Source organism: Mercenaria mercenaria, chromosome 12 (assembly GCF_021730395.1).
Source record: "Mercenaria mercenaria strain notata chromosome 12, MADL_Memer_1, whole genome shotgun sequence".
In the NCBI taxonomy this organism is placed as follows: domain Eukaryota; kingdom Metazoa; phylum Mollusca; class Bivalvia; order Venerida; family Veneridae; genus Mercenaria; species Mercenaria mercenaria.
In genome coordinates, this window is record NC_069372.1 from 20,625,453 (window position 1) to 20,641,470 (window position 16,018).

General features: G+C 34.9%; 1 protein-coding gene across 1 annotated transcript; it reads right to left on the reverse strand.

Moving 5' to 3' along the window:
- Positions 1–963: 963 nt before the first annotated feature.
- On the reverse strand, positions 964–15,529 carry LOC123533170 (uncharacterized). The gene is made up of 5 exons (XM_053519377.1): positions 15,411–15,529; positions 13,914–14,180; positions 9,449–9,536; positions 8,006–8,133; positions 964–2,511 (listed from the first exon to the last, which is right to left on the reverse strand). Exons 1-5 carry the CDS (start codon positions 15,481–15,483, stop codon positions 2,243–2,245), a joined length of 825 nt encoding a protein of 274 aa, XP_053375352.1. The 5' UTR covers positions 15,484–15,529; the 3' UTR covers positions 964–2,242.
- Positions 15,530–16,018: the final 489 nt, after the last annotated feature.

Here is a 16,018-nt window from a genome sequence, read left to right on the forward strand (position 1 = left end):
TTTTCTTGGAATAGTTCAGCCAAATATTAGCATCACTGACACCTGTCCTTGGACTTTTTCAGTGGAAATGTTGGAATCACTTTGGCATGTCCTTTGTATATTTCAGCCAAATATTGGCATCATTTAGACTTGTCCTTGGAATAGTTCAGCCAAATAGCGTCACTAACACCTGTCTTTGGATTGTTGCAGCTAAAATATTGGCATCACTTACACCTGTCATTGGCATCACTTATACCCGTCTTGTCAAAATGTTGGCATCACTTAGACATGTCTTTGGAATAACTGACATCACTTATACCTGTCTTGTCAAAATGTTGGCATCACTTAATAAACATGTCCTTGGAATATTACAGCTGAAAGGCTAAACTGGTCAGAAGTCTGAAAAATACATATACTGGCTGCACCTCCGATCAGCGGTCACCTGGCTTAAGCGGCCAAATTGTCTGCTTCCCCTGGCTGGCTGCTTAAGACAGGTTAGACTGTATTTGTATAAAAGTGCATTTAGCTAGGACTAGATCAGTGTTTAACATGCGTTGTAACCAACGGTCTAAACACTAGGATGAGCACGATCTTGCTCTTGTATTTCTGTTTTATAGCTACGAAATTAACTGCATTGGGACATTTATTGATAAAATCCGTATTATCATATTTAATACCAACCGACATCAATGCTAACTGTTGTGGAAACTGTCCGTGCGCATTTTAAGGTTTTTGACAAAGTGAGAATCGCATCTGATAAAGTTAAGTAAAATGACCGTGTTTGAAAAAAAAATTCGAAAGCAGCTTATAATTTATTTCTTAACTTTTATTTTGTTAGAACATCATTCCGAGTTTCTGAACAATACATGCATCCTCCGCTCTAATGTTTTATTGAATTTGCTTTCCATATGTATTTCAAAGCATGAGAATATGCTTAGCATTTTAAACTTGCACAATTAACATCTCTTCGAAAGTCGCATATAAGTCAGCATAGTCAATGCAGCTTCTAAGACACTTTGAAATATCTAAATTCAGTATACATGAAAAGGAAAAGCGTTTATGTTCGTATAAACAACATTTGTATAATAATATCAAGGACAGCCCTTTCCGCGAGATTGCGCGCGTAATCTGAATTCATTCACAAAAATTAACAAATTGGCGTAGTTCAAAAATTGTTTCAAAACTTGATATAAAATTTCCAAAACTTCATATTATAGCTTAAACCATTTTATTTCTGACGGTAAAGATTAACAGTGAATTTACACAACTGTATGATTTTTCAAATAAAACCCAGGAACTGTATTTTTTGTCGGAAGGCGAATTACAGTTGAACGTGGGCGGGTCCTTTTTTGGCTCTTCGATTTAGATGTTGAAAAGATTGATATTAATTTTTTTTTAATCTTATACTCATGGAATGCAAACAACTTGTTTTTGTAGCAAGCTACCTTAAGGTCAAGCGCTATCTAGCGGGATGGGCTAAAACTTGATTTTTCGACGCCATTTGCGTAAAAAGTGTGCATTTGATCTTTTAAATAATTGTACATCGGGTGAATATCAGCTTTTGCTACTATTTAAACATGTTATCAAGGATGCAACTTGTTTTTGAAATTTCCGCTCATTACGCCTTCTTTACCTTAACAACTGAATGCTATTTTTATGCGTTTAAACGAGTATAAACCACATTGGGACTTTTTGCAAATCATCCAAGAATCGCGCTAGCGTTTATACGGGTATTGGGATTTCATGCAAAGCGCGATTCATTGATTTGCATGAAGTCTCAATGTAGTTTATACCCGTATAAACGCACTAAAATAGCAATTACTTCTTAACCTCAAAGCGCTGAGTAGAAAGAATGGTATGTATACTCGAGTATAACGTATGTACAAAAATTACTCCAAAGATAGCTGAAAATGAGTACCTGTACTGCTGGAAACATTTTGCATATTTTACGATCATGTGTAAAGAATGAGAAAAAAATATACAAATACTAGTACAACATGCAGAGAAAGACATAATACATTTAAAAGACCATAGATAAGATCATGAAATACAATTTTTTTTAGAAAACGGCATTTACATACACGCACACAAGAACAATGTCAAACAGTGTTTTACTTTACATTTTTACACATTTATAAATTGGTACACTTGACAGATTGATGGTATAAAATCTTTGAAAACGTCTTTACAAAAACAACATTTTCACATCATATTTTTGGTATATGCTAGTAATCTTATTTTGTAAGATGTCACAAGCTGTTTCTCATTTTTCACAAATATAGTAATTAAGGTAATAACAAGGAGGGTTAACCCATTTGTAAACCCACCCTCCAACGAAATTTGGCTCTTCGCCGAGATTTGACCAAAGTGCTACACAGTGGTCGTTCGTATACTCTGGCCAGTCCGGAGCCCAGAACTGGTTAGTTGTCGGCAATGGTTCACCATCGGATGTCGTCCACTGTGTAATGTTATACACGTCCGTAGCGTTCATATTACTACCGTCAATCCAGTAGTTACCTGAATGATTGTAACCTGGAAACAAAACCAAAACGTAGTAAGAAGAACAAAATATTTATGTAAACAGATATTCAATACATTTATTGATATTCCCGATCGTGAGGAAATCAAAAATGGCATTGACCCATACGATCAGTTCATCTTCAACGCCAAACGATGTGCTGTATTGTGTTGTAGCAAACAAACTCCTTAGAAGGCCGTTTGCTTGCGGCAGATATGAAGAAAATTAACTGCTTTGTCAGTAACAATACTCGTTTTAGCTCGACTATTCGAAGAATAAGTAGATCTATCCTACTCACCACGGCGTCGGCGTTGGCGTCGTCGTCGGCGTCACACCTTGGTTAAGTGTTTCGTACCAGTCCACATTTTGACAAAGTCTTTTGAGATAAAGCTTTGAAACTTCCAACAGGTGTGTACCATGTCCAGTTTTAGGCAACGGTGCATAACTCCATTAAGGATTTTGGCTGAATTATGGCCCCTTTTAACTTAGAAATCTTGGTAAAGTTTTTCGAACCAGTTCACATTTTGTGTAAAGTGTTTGACATAATTATAACTTTTATCACTTGTTTATTATAACAGTCTTTATCTGTAGGCAAGAGTACATAACTCTGTCAACTATTTTGACTGAATTAAGGCCCTTTTTGGACTTGGAAATTGGTACAATTTTTGTACAAGTCCATGTTTTGTCAAAACTATTTGACATGTGTCTTTGAAACTTTGAAAAATTGTTTTATATAGGCAAGAGTACATAACTCTGTCAACTATTATGACTGAATTATGGCCCTTCTTGAACTTGGAAATTGGTTCAGTTTTCGTACAAGTCAACGTTTTGTCAAGACTATTTGACATGTGGCTTTGAAACTTTAAACACTTGTTTATCATCATGATTTCTATCTGTAGGCAGGAGTACATAACTCTGTCAACTATTTTGGCTGAATTATGGCCCTTTTCGGATTTGGAAATCAGTTAAGTTTTTCATACCAGTCCATATTTTGCCTAACCTGTTTGTCATATGGATTTGAAACTTTGACCGCTTGTTTACCATCATAATCTACATATATAGGCAAGACTACATAACTAGGACACGGACTTTAGTTTCGCGTACCATTCCATATTTTGTCTAAACTGTTTGATATATAGCTTTGAAACTTTGGACACTTGCTTACCATCATGGTCACACATTGCCATGTAGTGCAAGACTTAACCATATCCACAATTTGTTATGCAAGAACATTGTTTATTAGTCCCCTACTGGTTGAAAACCAGTTTCGGGGACTATAGGAATGCGCTTTTCCGTCATTCTGTCCGCAATTCCGTGTCCGGTCCATAACTCTGTCGTCCATGAAGGGATTTTTATATTATGTTCCCCATGATGAGACGACATGTCATGCACAGAACCCGGACCTCTAGCTCAAAGGTCAATGTCACAATTGGAGGTCAAATGTCAACAGGGCTTTTTCCTTGTCCGGTCCATAACTCTCCCATCCATGAAGGGATTTTAATATTACTTGGCACAAATGTACCTCATAATAAGACGATGTGTCATGCACAATTTTTAGACCCCTAGCTCGCTCAAAGATCAAGGTAACACTTAGCAAATGTTAACATGGCATAAACAGTCCGGTCCATAATTCTTGTCATTCATTAAGGGATTTTAATATCACTTGACACAAATGTTCCTCATGATGAGACGACGTGTCATGCGCAAAATCCGGACCCAGGCTCAAAGGTCAAGGTCACAACTGGAGGTCAAACGTCAATAGGGGTTTTTCTTGTCCGGTCCAGAAGCCTGTCATCCATCAAAGGATTACAATAATACTTAGCATATATGTTTCCCATGATGAGACGACGTGTCATGTACAAACCCAGAACCGTAACTTAAAGGTCCAGGTCACACTTTGAGATCAAACGTCAATAGGATTTTTTTTCCTGTCCGGTCTATAACTTTGTCATGCAAGACAGGATTTAAATATCAGTTGGCACAAATATTCCTCTGGATGAGACAACATGTCATGCGCAAAACCCGGGCCCTAGATCTAAGGTCAAGGTCACGCTTAGAGGTCAAAGATCAGATACAAAAATGACTTTGTCCGGAGCATTTCTTCTTCATGCATGTAGGGATTTAGATGTAACTTGGCACAAATGTGCACCATCATGAGACGGATTGTCATGCGAGAGAACTAGGACCCTAGGTTTATGGTCAAGGTCATACTTACAGGTCAAAGGTTACATTTAACAATGACTTTGTCCGGAGCATTTCTTCTTCATGCTTGGAGGGATTTAGATGGAACTTGGCACAAATGTTCACCACTATGAGGCACCCTTGTTTTTAGAATTACGTTCCTTTGTTTTACTATAAATAGATTGTATCGTTATTTTTTTATTACTGGCCGTAGGGAAAAATCGAGACCACTTTTCTGTGGTACAACATGCATGTTACATCGATTTGTTAGGTGTATTTTGACCTATATCTACCTGGTAAAGAGTTTTGTGTGGACTTATAATAGATTTTACTAGGATTAATTTCCCTTTGCTGTTACTATAAATAAATTACATGATAACTTTTTTATACAGGCTAATTGTCCAAAAAAATCCATATGAAAACAACTAGGTAATTTTATATGTATGCAAATTTTAATCCAAGTATTTTGTTATAACATTTTGTATATATAGTACTATATTGTTTATACATCATTGACAGATATCAGTTCATTATGTTATACTGTAGTAGAGAAAATTAGGTGCCTTCCAGTAGGGGACTTTGTATTGCATGGAAATACTTCATTAACTTGTTTTATCTATTCTTTTCCTTTTGTCTGAAAATCTCTGGTAATATTTTGACCCCATACTTCCATCAGTTCTTATAGTCGAGCGCGCTCTTGTTTGAGATACGGAATATCAGAGTTAACGTAACGCAATCAACACCTATTTACCGGAAAACTAACGTAGTAATTGAAATATTTTCAGTTTTATTTCATGAACACTTTTAGACATTCTATAACTTTCGGAAAATTATTAAAATTTACCAAATGTTTGATTATCACACACTCGTTAAATAACTGAAATGGGAACATCAATACAAACAATTAATGTATTTACCATACTGACATCTGAATTTCATACAAAGTTAATGACTTACATAATATAATTATATATAAATAATGATGCTTTCACATACGTATTTTCAATCACTGTTTTTACTTACAGTTGGTACTGATATTTTTCCATATTTACGTTCATATTTTTCATATCGAGTGCGTGACGTCATTATAATGTGTGTCGGCAGTTCATTAACTGTTGCTTTGTTTATACCAGAAATTTTTACCGTTTATGTAATATAAATGAGAGTCGATGCGCAAGAAATAAAATATTAGCATTGCATTAACCAATAATGCACTATTTTTTAGCGGAATAACAATATTGGCCTCCTTAAGCCGCGCGATATTTCCTCCGAAGAACTCGTCCATATTTCTCGACCTATAACCACGTTTTCATTTTTAAAAAAATCTTGTATTCTTTACTATGTGTCTAAACACCATTTTGGAGTGAATAATACACAGGAAAAATAAGACATTTACGAACTTTACAATTAAGACCACGTGACATTTAAAAAAAAAAAACAAAAAAAAAAACAACATATATTACTGCATAGCATTATCATATTTGGAAAGAGTTGAGAACACGTCCACCTTGTCCAATCGTTACTTTGAAAAACCGGATCAGTCACTATGATCTCAGATCAAATGGAGCGGTTTTGGTAAGAAATTATTGTCAGAGACGGCATACAGCGCAAGATGTGCTCTGAACATTATGGAATACTCGTTGCTATTTGTTTTCTAGCAAATCTAAGCATTTTTCTCAATTACTTCGGAAAATCATGCCAAAATAGCAGGTAAACAATGCCATGACTCAGAAAAAGCGTTATTTCCAGTACGTTCTCTGATAAACATACAAAATTTACCAATTCCGAGTTGTCCCTGATACATTCATGAATCATGTTAGTGCTACAAAAGATGAATTAAATGTCTTGAAAGGCCGATATAAGGCGATTCATGACTGAACAGATCAGTAACGCAGGAGCCAAAGGATCAGCGACTGCAAAATGCAGTAACGCAGGAGCTTTGGATTTTTCTTCTTTGTTCGTTTTCATCAATTTCTAAGGGAAACGGTACCATTATTCATTTAATTTATATTTTAGACACAGCAATAAGTATTTTCTCCTGATAACGTTCTAGTCTAAACAGCAATGTATTGTTTTTATATAGTTAATCATTCTTCTGAAACCCCGTGAAATACTATTTCTTTAAGGGCAGGAATTCGGTCGCACTTGTTCAAAATGATTTAGACAGAAAAAGGCATGCATGTACTAAATTCTGTTGTCTATATTTTCTATATAAAATAAAAAAGGTATGCAGATATGCACGATGGCGAAAAAGCCATTTTCGAGAGATTTTTCCCGATATCAAAATTAAAATGCTGTTACTTGGAACTACTTTTCATACTACAATTTAATTTTATTGATGCGTTTCTACCAAAATGTCAAAAACATTCGCAATAAACACGCACGTATACCTTTAAGTATTCCTCAAGTAAGAACTGGCCCCCAGTTACGTGACTATTCTTAGATGGTTCTTACCCTTGTGATTTTACCTTCTTTAGACTAGTATGTAAATTTTCCTTTTTCAGACTAAAAGTAAGGCAAAGTCTTTTGGGACCTTGACGACAATCACAGACTATCGCTACGAACTTTATTCAGTAGTAAAAATCGACAATATCTTAACTGAAGAATAACAGGATTAGCAATTCTTTAGCAGAAATAATTTAGTTTGTCAAAAAATATAAATTATCATACCACTGCTTTGCAAGTTACTCAAAAATCACGGCATGCAAACACTAGCTCCACCTCTTTTTGGAGGTGAATTGAAAAAAAAAGAGTGATACCTCCATGGCAGGGTTATAATTACCGGAACTATAGGAGTTCTAAATGTAAGCAAAGAAATAGGATGAGTCGTTGCATTATCCTTTCATTATTATGGCTTCATGCTACATAATATGCTATCAAACATGCTCTACAAAATTAAACCTGAACAGACATATGAAAAGACACAAAGACAAGATTCTCCAGTGTAACCGACGTAATAAATCATTCTACTGTGCTGACGAGCTGATGTAAACCTTCATGGAGCACGGAACCCTATGATATGTCCACAGTGTGCAACGCTTTTTTTATTACAACCAGTATAATTGTATACGTTAAGAAACAGTACTAATTCCAAGGTAACGATTGGACACGGTGACCTCGTAGCCGCTAACTGTTTGTTTCTTGAAACGAGTTTTCAGCGAAAAAAACGAGACAATGCTTTAAATCTTAAAAAGTAGATTAACAGTAAACATTTCAAAAAATTAAAACATTATTTAGTCTTTTTAAAGCAATTTACTTTTTTCCCGAGAATTCTAAATCTATTAATGAATCATTCAATACGCCACAGTTTAAAGTATTCATTCTCACCTGGGCATGTAGTGAAGAGAGTCACTAGTGCTTGCATTTTCGCTAATGTCAGGACTTTAACCAGTCTCGCACCATCAGCCACACAGGCAGCATCCGCAGCGAATCTTTCCACATAATCCCACACTACTCTGAATAAAAGTCAATTTCAGATTATGAAAAATGAAGAACAATCAAATGATTTAGACCTCTGAAAGCAGTAAAATTTGTCAGATTTTGTGCCTCACAATTTCAGCTACATATCATTTCTTCAAATATATCAAAATGGTTGATAGACTTGACCCTGTTTATACATAGAGAGATATACAGACCAAGTAGATAGGGGTTGCAGTGTAGTTTAAAACCAGTCAGATTCAAAACATGGGAAAGCCAAGACGGATAGGTTAGAAAATTATTAGAAAATAAAAAAAGATTTATCTAGTCGGCAGCCAGACTAGATGGTCAAAGCCAAGACAGATCGGTCAAAATATGCAAGAGCAATGATTAAGAAATAAAAAAAAAGATTATCTTAGACTAGTCGGTAGCCAGACTACCTTCAATAAAAAAACAGTAACAGCTATGGAAAACTTGGACGTTAATAATCATTATTTGAACAAGAAAACTGCGTGAGAACAAAACACAGCAGTGAATTTGTCTTGACAAAAGGATCTTATGCATGGTTATACAGACAAATATTCTATAGCAGCTGGTTACCTGTGTTTCTGTATCGAAACATAAACACTAAACAAATATAAACTACTTTTTGCACACGTTTCAGATCAATCAGCCAATACTCCCATCAAATGATTGTTAACAACAGTGCTTAACCGTGGCTAATACAAAATAACAGTTGTTAATATACAAAGAAACTTAAATAGTTTTAGCATAGTGATTTATGTGATTTAAGGTTGTTGTGTGTATAAAATGTTATTCCATTTAGGCTTCTGCAAATCTTACCGCAAAACCCAACTCCAGTCCGGCTACGCAAAATCCCAAACAAAACCCAAAACGCACAAATTTGCATGCTGAATAACAGGCCTTTAATGTGGTCAAAGACTTTTGAGTTATCTGCGACAGAAACTTTTAGGCCCTTCCTACATATTGGGATTTAACTCTGGTCTCACTAATAATCTCAAAAGGCCAGCTGTACAACTTCACATGCCGAGTAACATGTTTCATGATTCGGACGGACAAATGTATGGGCAAGGGCTAATATCTAAGTGCCCTTCCCAACAAATACATATATATATATATAAAGTTAAATGGGGAGGCGGAGGGGGGTGGGGGCATAAAAAAGGTATACGAGTAACTAATGTAATGGTACAAAATACAGCGCGTGACTGAAGATTGCTTTGCAAAATGTTTGCTACGAAACAGACAAAAACAAGTATTTAAGAAGTAAATAAGTGCTCAGATGAAGTGAAAAAAGTAGTTCTTGAGGACGAATAGACATAAATCCATACATACCTGTACGTATAAACCGTCTTGTCTTGCAACAAAACTACATTGTAACTAACACCAGGCGGTGCTAATGGGCAGGTGAACGTTGGTACCACTGAAAATATATAAGACAACTCATTTTAGACTCAAACATAGCTTAAAAAGAAATTATTTCTTAAGTTTGACAATATAGTCTGCCAATATCTGCGGAAAATGTGACTTCTGATGGCATTTTTTGTTAATGCTCGGATATTATTATAAAAGTGTTCCTTAGGGTCAAAGATGAAATTTAAAAGGGGCTGTCGCCTTCTAAGGTTCCTCCTTACAGTATAATGGGGTCAAAGGTCAAATGAGTGCATTTACAAATAAACTATACTGCTGTGCACTCGTTTTGTTTTCATATAAACATCTAAATTGGTTTAAATATTGTTTTTCAACGCCCCCTTAGTATTTTGTAAATAAAACTGATGATAATATTAAAAATATATATCATATATATTATATTATATAGAATAATATATATCTGTGAAGAGTGACATACGATGGCAAAGTATGTTATACTTGACATATTTGCCAATCTATTATATATGGACCAACTGCAAAAATATTCTGTATTGTTGTATCCAAAGGTTCTTTTAATGTAATTTCAAGGTCACAGACATGTCAAGGTCAAAAATAAACTTTTAAAAATAAAATAACTTCTAAGGTACTAATGGAATCAAAATGGTGCGTCTATTAATAATATACTCAACAACTTTTCTAACTCCACACCTTTTTTTCTGTTATCGCCAAATTTTGACAGATTTGAGTGAATGTTCTACACAATGTTTAATGATTATTTTACTATAACAAAACATAAAAACGATCATAGCCTGAATAATATTCATTTAACCGTAACGGTAACAATAAGGTAACCCTTAAATTAAAAGTCACATAATTAGTAAATTCATCACAGCAGAAATTCAAAGTATTATATTCTGAATGTTCAATTATGTATAGTTGTAATGGAACATCCGTCAATATTTTCAATATGAATGTGTTAATTTTATATCAAGTTTGTGACGTCATTAATGACACCAATTAATGGCAAAATTGTTTAATACTGCAGATGGCAGTACTTGCCACATAGAGACCAGCACCAAGTTGCATCCATTCTGTGACGTTTTATTTTTAGGTTACCTTATTTGAACTGTCATGACTCAATGAATGTACGCACAGTTGATATCGCTGTTACGTTTATTTAATTGAACTGGTCATTAAACAATGTGTCCAATTTTCATTCAAATCTGTCAAAATTTGGCAGAGATAAAAACAAAAGTAAGGTAGCAATAGAATTTGATTTTAAGCTTTGAACTGACTATCAAAAGATTATTTACATATTGTACACCTTAAGATAAATGTGTGCGAAAGAGAAAATATGGTTGGTTTTGAGGAGGAAGACTATAACGAAAATGAATTACATATAGATATATAAAAATTTTCACATAAACAGTTAAAATCACTTTACTGTCATGTATACAACCAAGTATTTTAGCTCAATAAGGAGAGCGCAGATCTAAGGATCGCGGCATCGTGAGTTTGATCCCCGGGAGAGGTGTATGTTCTCCATGATGATTTGATAATGGACATTGTCAGGAGTAATTTTGTCCTTAAGGGGAGCGGTGGTCTAGTGGATAATGTGTCGGCCGCTCAATCCAGGGGTCGTTGGTTCGAGCCCCATAGGGGTCATGACCATGTCTTCTCATATGACACCAGTACTAGTTTTTCCAGGAAGCGGACTCGAGACATTAGATTCCTTCATGATACATTGGTACATTTGTTCTACCCGGTTCTATCACCAACAAAATACTCGGACATCTAATGGCGTTTTAACAGGAAAACAAGCATGCTTACCCCTATATTCACAGTAATAAAGATAATACTAATAATATTCGATATACTTTCAAAGTCACTGATAATTATAAAGCCTTTTTGAAGTTATGACATTTATAGAACAAACATAAACAAATACCGGTAATTTCAAAATTGTAGATATTGAAAACACTTGAAGAGCGCTTACCAGTCCTTATGATAACCTGACGGTAATGTGCAAAGAAATACTTTTTAGCTAATTCAAAAGTATGAAGAGTACCATTTTCATGCTAATGGAATGAAAATAAAAAACAACATAACATTTGCGGTTATCTAAAATCTATATTTAAACTTTGATATTGCACAATTTTTTGTACATAGATGGTATTTCTAAACACACACACATTCCTTAAATTACTACAGCACATGCGTAAATCACTGGAATAGATTTTTAATTGACATCATAGACCATTTTAGATAATGCTTGAGAGAATTTGCACATTTCATACTATCTCACAAACAGACTTAACTAAACCGAGTTTGCTATTTTATGTCCTTGAGTTCTATGCTTCCGAACTAATCTTTAGACCTGTCAACAGTTATTACAGTCAAACTATGTTCGCTAGAGCTCGACGGGACAAGCAAAATGTGTTCGAGATACCAGTAGGGCAAGCCAACGTAAAGTTCACATTATATAGACCTGGCAATGAGTTCGATTCAGTAGTAAGCGAATAATCCGAATTCGAGCAAACGAAGTTCAACTATACCAGTCTTATAATACGCGCCATAGACTTTTTTCTACCTGTACTGTTCATACAGACAATCATACAGGCAATCAACTGGTCTTTTTAAAAAGTGTTAGCCTGAAAACGGAAGTTTTAGAATATCAAACATGAAAAAGATAGCTTTTATAAATGAAAAGAATATCAGAGCGTACGAAAAATTAAGCTCATTCTATAGAAATAACTTTAGTCATTTTGAATTTTGCCAGTCTCAAATGCAATAAATCTACATGAAGTAATTTATTTTACTTCTCAAATTCATAATTATCACCGAAAAATTACAAGTTTATATTAAAAGGTAGCAAAAATGGCGAAAATCTGACGTTTATAACAAAAATGCACTTATTGACCTTTGACCTTGTGCTGTGACCTTACTATGACCCTTAAAAGGCGACAGCCCCCCCTGAAACTTTTCCATTTTTTATAAAGTTAACAATAAACATGGCTGTCGGGCATTAACAAAAAAATGCCATCTAGGCCACTTTTCTGGATATATAGGCAGACTAATATATCATATTAAGATTGAGGATTAATTGTAAAATACAACAGAACTTTGTATTTTAATATTCGTTATATTGTTTTATAAGACGTAGTTTATAAGTAGCTTATAGTATAGACTGTTTTGACTAACACTAATAAAGAACTTCCCAGATCCATGACTATCTAAATGGCAAAGTCCAAGATTTATCTCGAGCCGTATACCTATATACGTACCCACTTTCAAGCTTTTGCTAAATTTGGACTTGTTTTCAAGGATAAAGAACTCCGCATATTCAGAACAATAAAACCAAGAGATTTAATTTTATTTTGGGTTTCGTAGATAACCTGCATGTTATTAATTTACCTGATGCATTAAGAAAACTCCCAAAGGTGTGTTTGCCACTGACTGTTACAGGTTGAGTACATTTATTTGTTTGTTTTGTCCTTTTTGACTCCTTATTTTGCTTTTCTTGTTTTTATGCCCTCTTAAGTTTTCTTGCCGCACCTTGATATACCCTTATCCGTACGTCTCTCCGTCCGTCCTGATGTCCGTCCGTCCGTCCGTCCAAATTTGTGTCGTGTAAATTTCAAAAAGTATTTGACCTGGAGTCTTCAGACATCAGAATAGGGGAATTTTTTTTAGTAGTTCACTCAGCCAGGCCTGCCTTTGTAAGGAATATTGTTCAACACGCGAAGTTGTGCACCGGTGGTTTTCTTTCAGATTTGGAATCCCCTTCCCTTTCCCCATGAAAAAAAAATCCCCCACCGAATGTAGTATGAAAGGTTACCTAGTCCTGAATTGTCATCATGTAACACATGACCGTACTGTGACAGGAAGTTGGTGCACCGTTGTCCATAGACACACATTTAGTTGCCTAAATGTCAATTATTAACACATCCATGCATACAGTGCTGTAGAGTTTTGTTACGGGAAGCGTGCGGTCTTGTAACATGACTATTTCTATTGAATCGTTGCCCTTGTTTTTGCCTTCTCTAAATCCATAGTTATTTTTAGCGTTTAAAAGCTCATTTAAGTTAAGAACGGGTCATCTGCACACTTACCTGGCCTCAGAATTTTTAGTTTAGAAGTAATTTATAATCCTCTGGAATCGGAGAGCCCAATAAATATTTCTGTATGTGATCACCTTGGCCTTTATGCTACGCAATAGCGTATTACATGTATACGGAAGATACGAAATACCCGATGTTTCATGATTTCCTCTTTTCTCTTAAGTCGGTGCTAGAGGGCATGAAGAGGCTTTTGCATTTCATTACCTCTTATTACCAGACTAGGTCTAACCAAATCTGCTATTATTTGCTTCGTTGCTTATATGTTCCCAGAGGATCTTATAAATTTTATTAAACTTTTATAAACTTACGTGCGTTCATTCTGTAATGGTACGTTTGACTGACGTAAGTTAGATTTGGTCCATTGTTCTCGAAGACAATATCGTGAAGCTGGCACAATTTGTCTTGCGTGTTGTAGAAAAAAGACTCGCAATCGGACGTCAAGCTGCACTCCCTTGCGCATACAGTAACGCCCATTGTGGTAAATTCGCTAAACGCACCGGAAGTGCTTCTATAGTTGGTAATCCCCGTCATCAATGTTGCGAACCCTGACAAAATCTGGGCTACCGCGATCTTGTCTGTAGTCAGAATATAATGTAATTTCAAAAAGGGGGCTAGGCTATTGTTTTAAAAGACTAAATTATTCAATGTCTTGGAGAGTATATATTCATTCAAAATTAGTTAAAGGCTTTCACCGGAAACTCTTGACCTTTTAAAATTGTTGAAATATATAACTGACAAGTTAGCGTAGCTCTGGGCAGGTTAAGACATAACATCAGGAAAACTATATCTTAATTTAGTAATCAACAGTCTGGCCGGTGCATATAAAAGGTCTATGTACTAGACAATCAGGGAGGCGAGGCGGCATAGCCACCAACCGTGGTTCTGCCAACGTTAGTCAAAAATACCATTATGCCTCGTTAGGTTAATTTCCAAATATGTTATGTAGATTTCATGAAAGACAACTTCTGAATATACATAATTAGTTCTTTACATTTTATAGTAGCTAAATATTATTTGAAAGATGGACACTGAGATAATAAAATTATTTGTACTAAAAGACTTTCTTTAAATACTTGAAATTAAATAAACATCAGAAACGAACTATTGTGTCTTCGATCTTATATATGTGTGTGAAAGTTCTACCACAGGTTTTACAAGTCTGGTAACACTGGTGCCATGTGGCTTTTAAAGGCCATTACGCTACAAGAAAACAGATTAAAGATGGAAAATTTCGCTGATTTTCGGTATATCAATGAAGGTAAACTTGTTCAAATATAATTCTAGTTTGCCAATTTTGTACAGTCCAGATAATGACTTTGTCTTAAATAAAACTAATAGGCTACATAACTTTTGTTAATAACTCGAGTGTTCAAGATACCGTATGTCCATTCCTGGAAATATCACTAAACACAAACTCAGCTTCAAAGTTTGATTTCAAAGTTTCTTCGTCTTTATTCCATTATAAACGATGGCATAAAACATCAGAGAGTTTGATATCCCGTCCGCTCCCCTTGCCACGTCTGTAACTATATACTGGTAATATTTCCAAAGTGGCACAGAGTGACAAAACTGTTCAGCTAAGATTGAAATTTACAATTTACTGACACAATTTCAGGTATTATTCTCATGTAATTTAAAGTTAATGCATAACAAATATTCACAAGCCCTTACCTGACTTTTATACAGAGATATAATATTAACAGAAGCCCCCATCTAATATTTTTATCATGGTCTTTCAAAATTAGACTCTTTAAAACCCTATTTCTTTCTTCAGATTTATTATATCAAAGAAATACAATTCTTACCTTTCATTAATACCGTCAACAATACCGATATTACGAGAAAAGCAAAACTTTTCGTTAGAAAACGCTTCGCCATTTTTATATAGCTGTGTCAAACATATATCTGTTTGCGTGTTCTTAAACGAAACAAGTTATACCAAAGTTTCCCATACACCCCCTCGAAGCTTTCCGGTCAATATATTGTCACAGTATGACTTCTTTTTATTTCATTTTATCTATGTCTCCTAGATAGCAAGACAGGGGTCTGCGTATTGGTTTTTTTTGTCATTGTTTTCTATTATTAAAGACCCATAATGTTTTTTTTCTATAATACGGCTCAGACACATTTGTTTTGTTAGGAACACAAACTATTTCAATTTCTTGCTAAATCTTATTTTCGATGATTGTTTTCTCTAATATATATAAAAAGTCTGAGTATTGATATTAACCTAGCAGAAAGTTTTACTGAATCAATTGTTTTATTACCTCCCTTTATGTCTCTGTTATCTGTATAAGTTTATGTGCGATATTGAATGAACTGTACAAGCAATTAAGAAATGATTATTTTTCGGTGTACATGCGAAATGAACAACAGAATACGATCGGCAAATCCAGTCCTATTCTGTCGCATG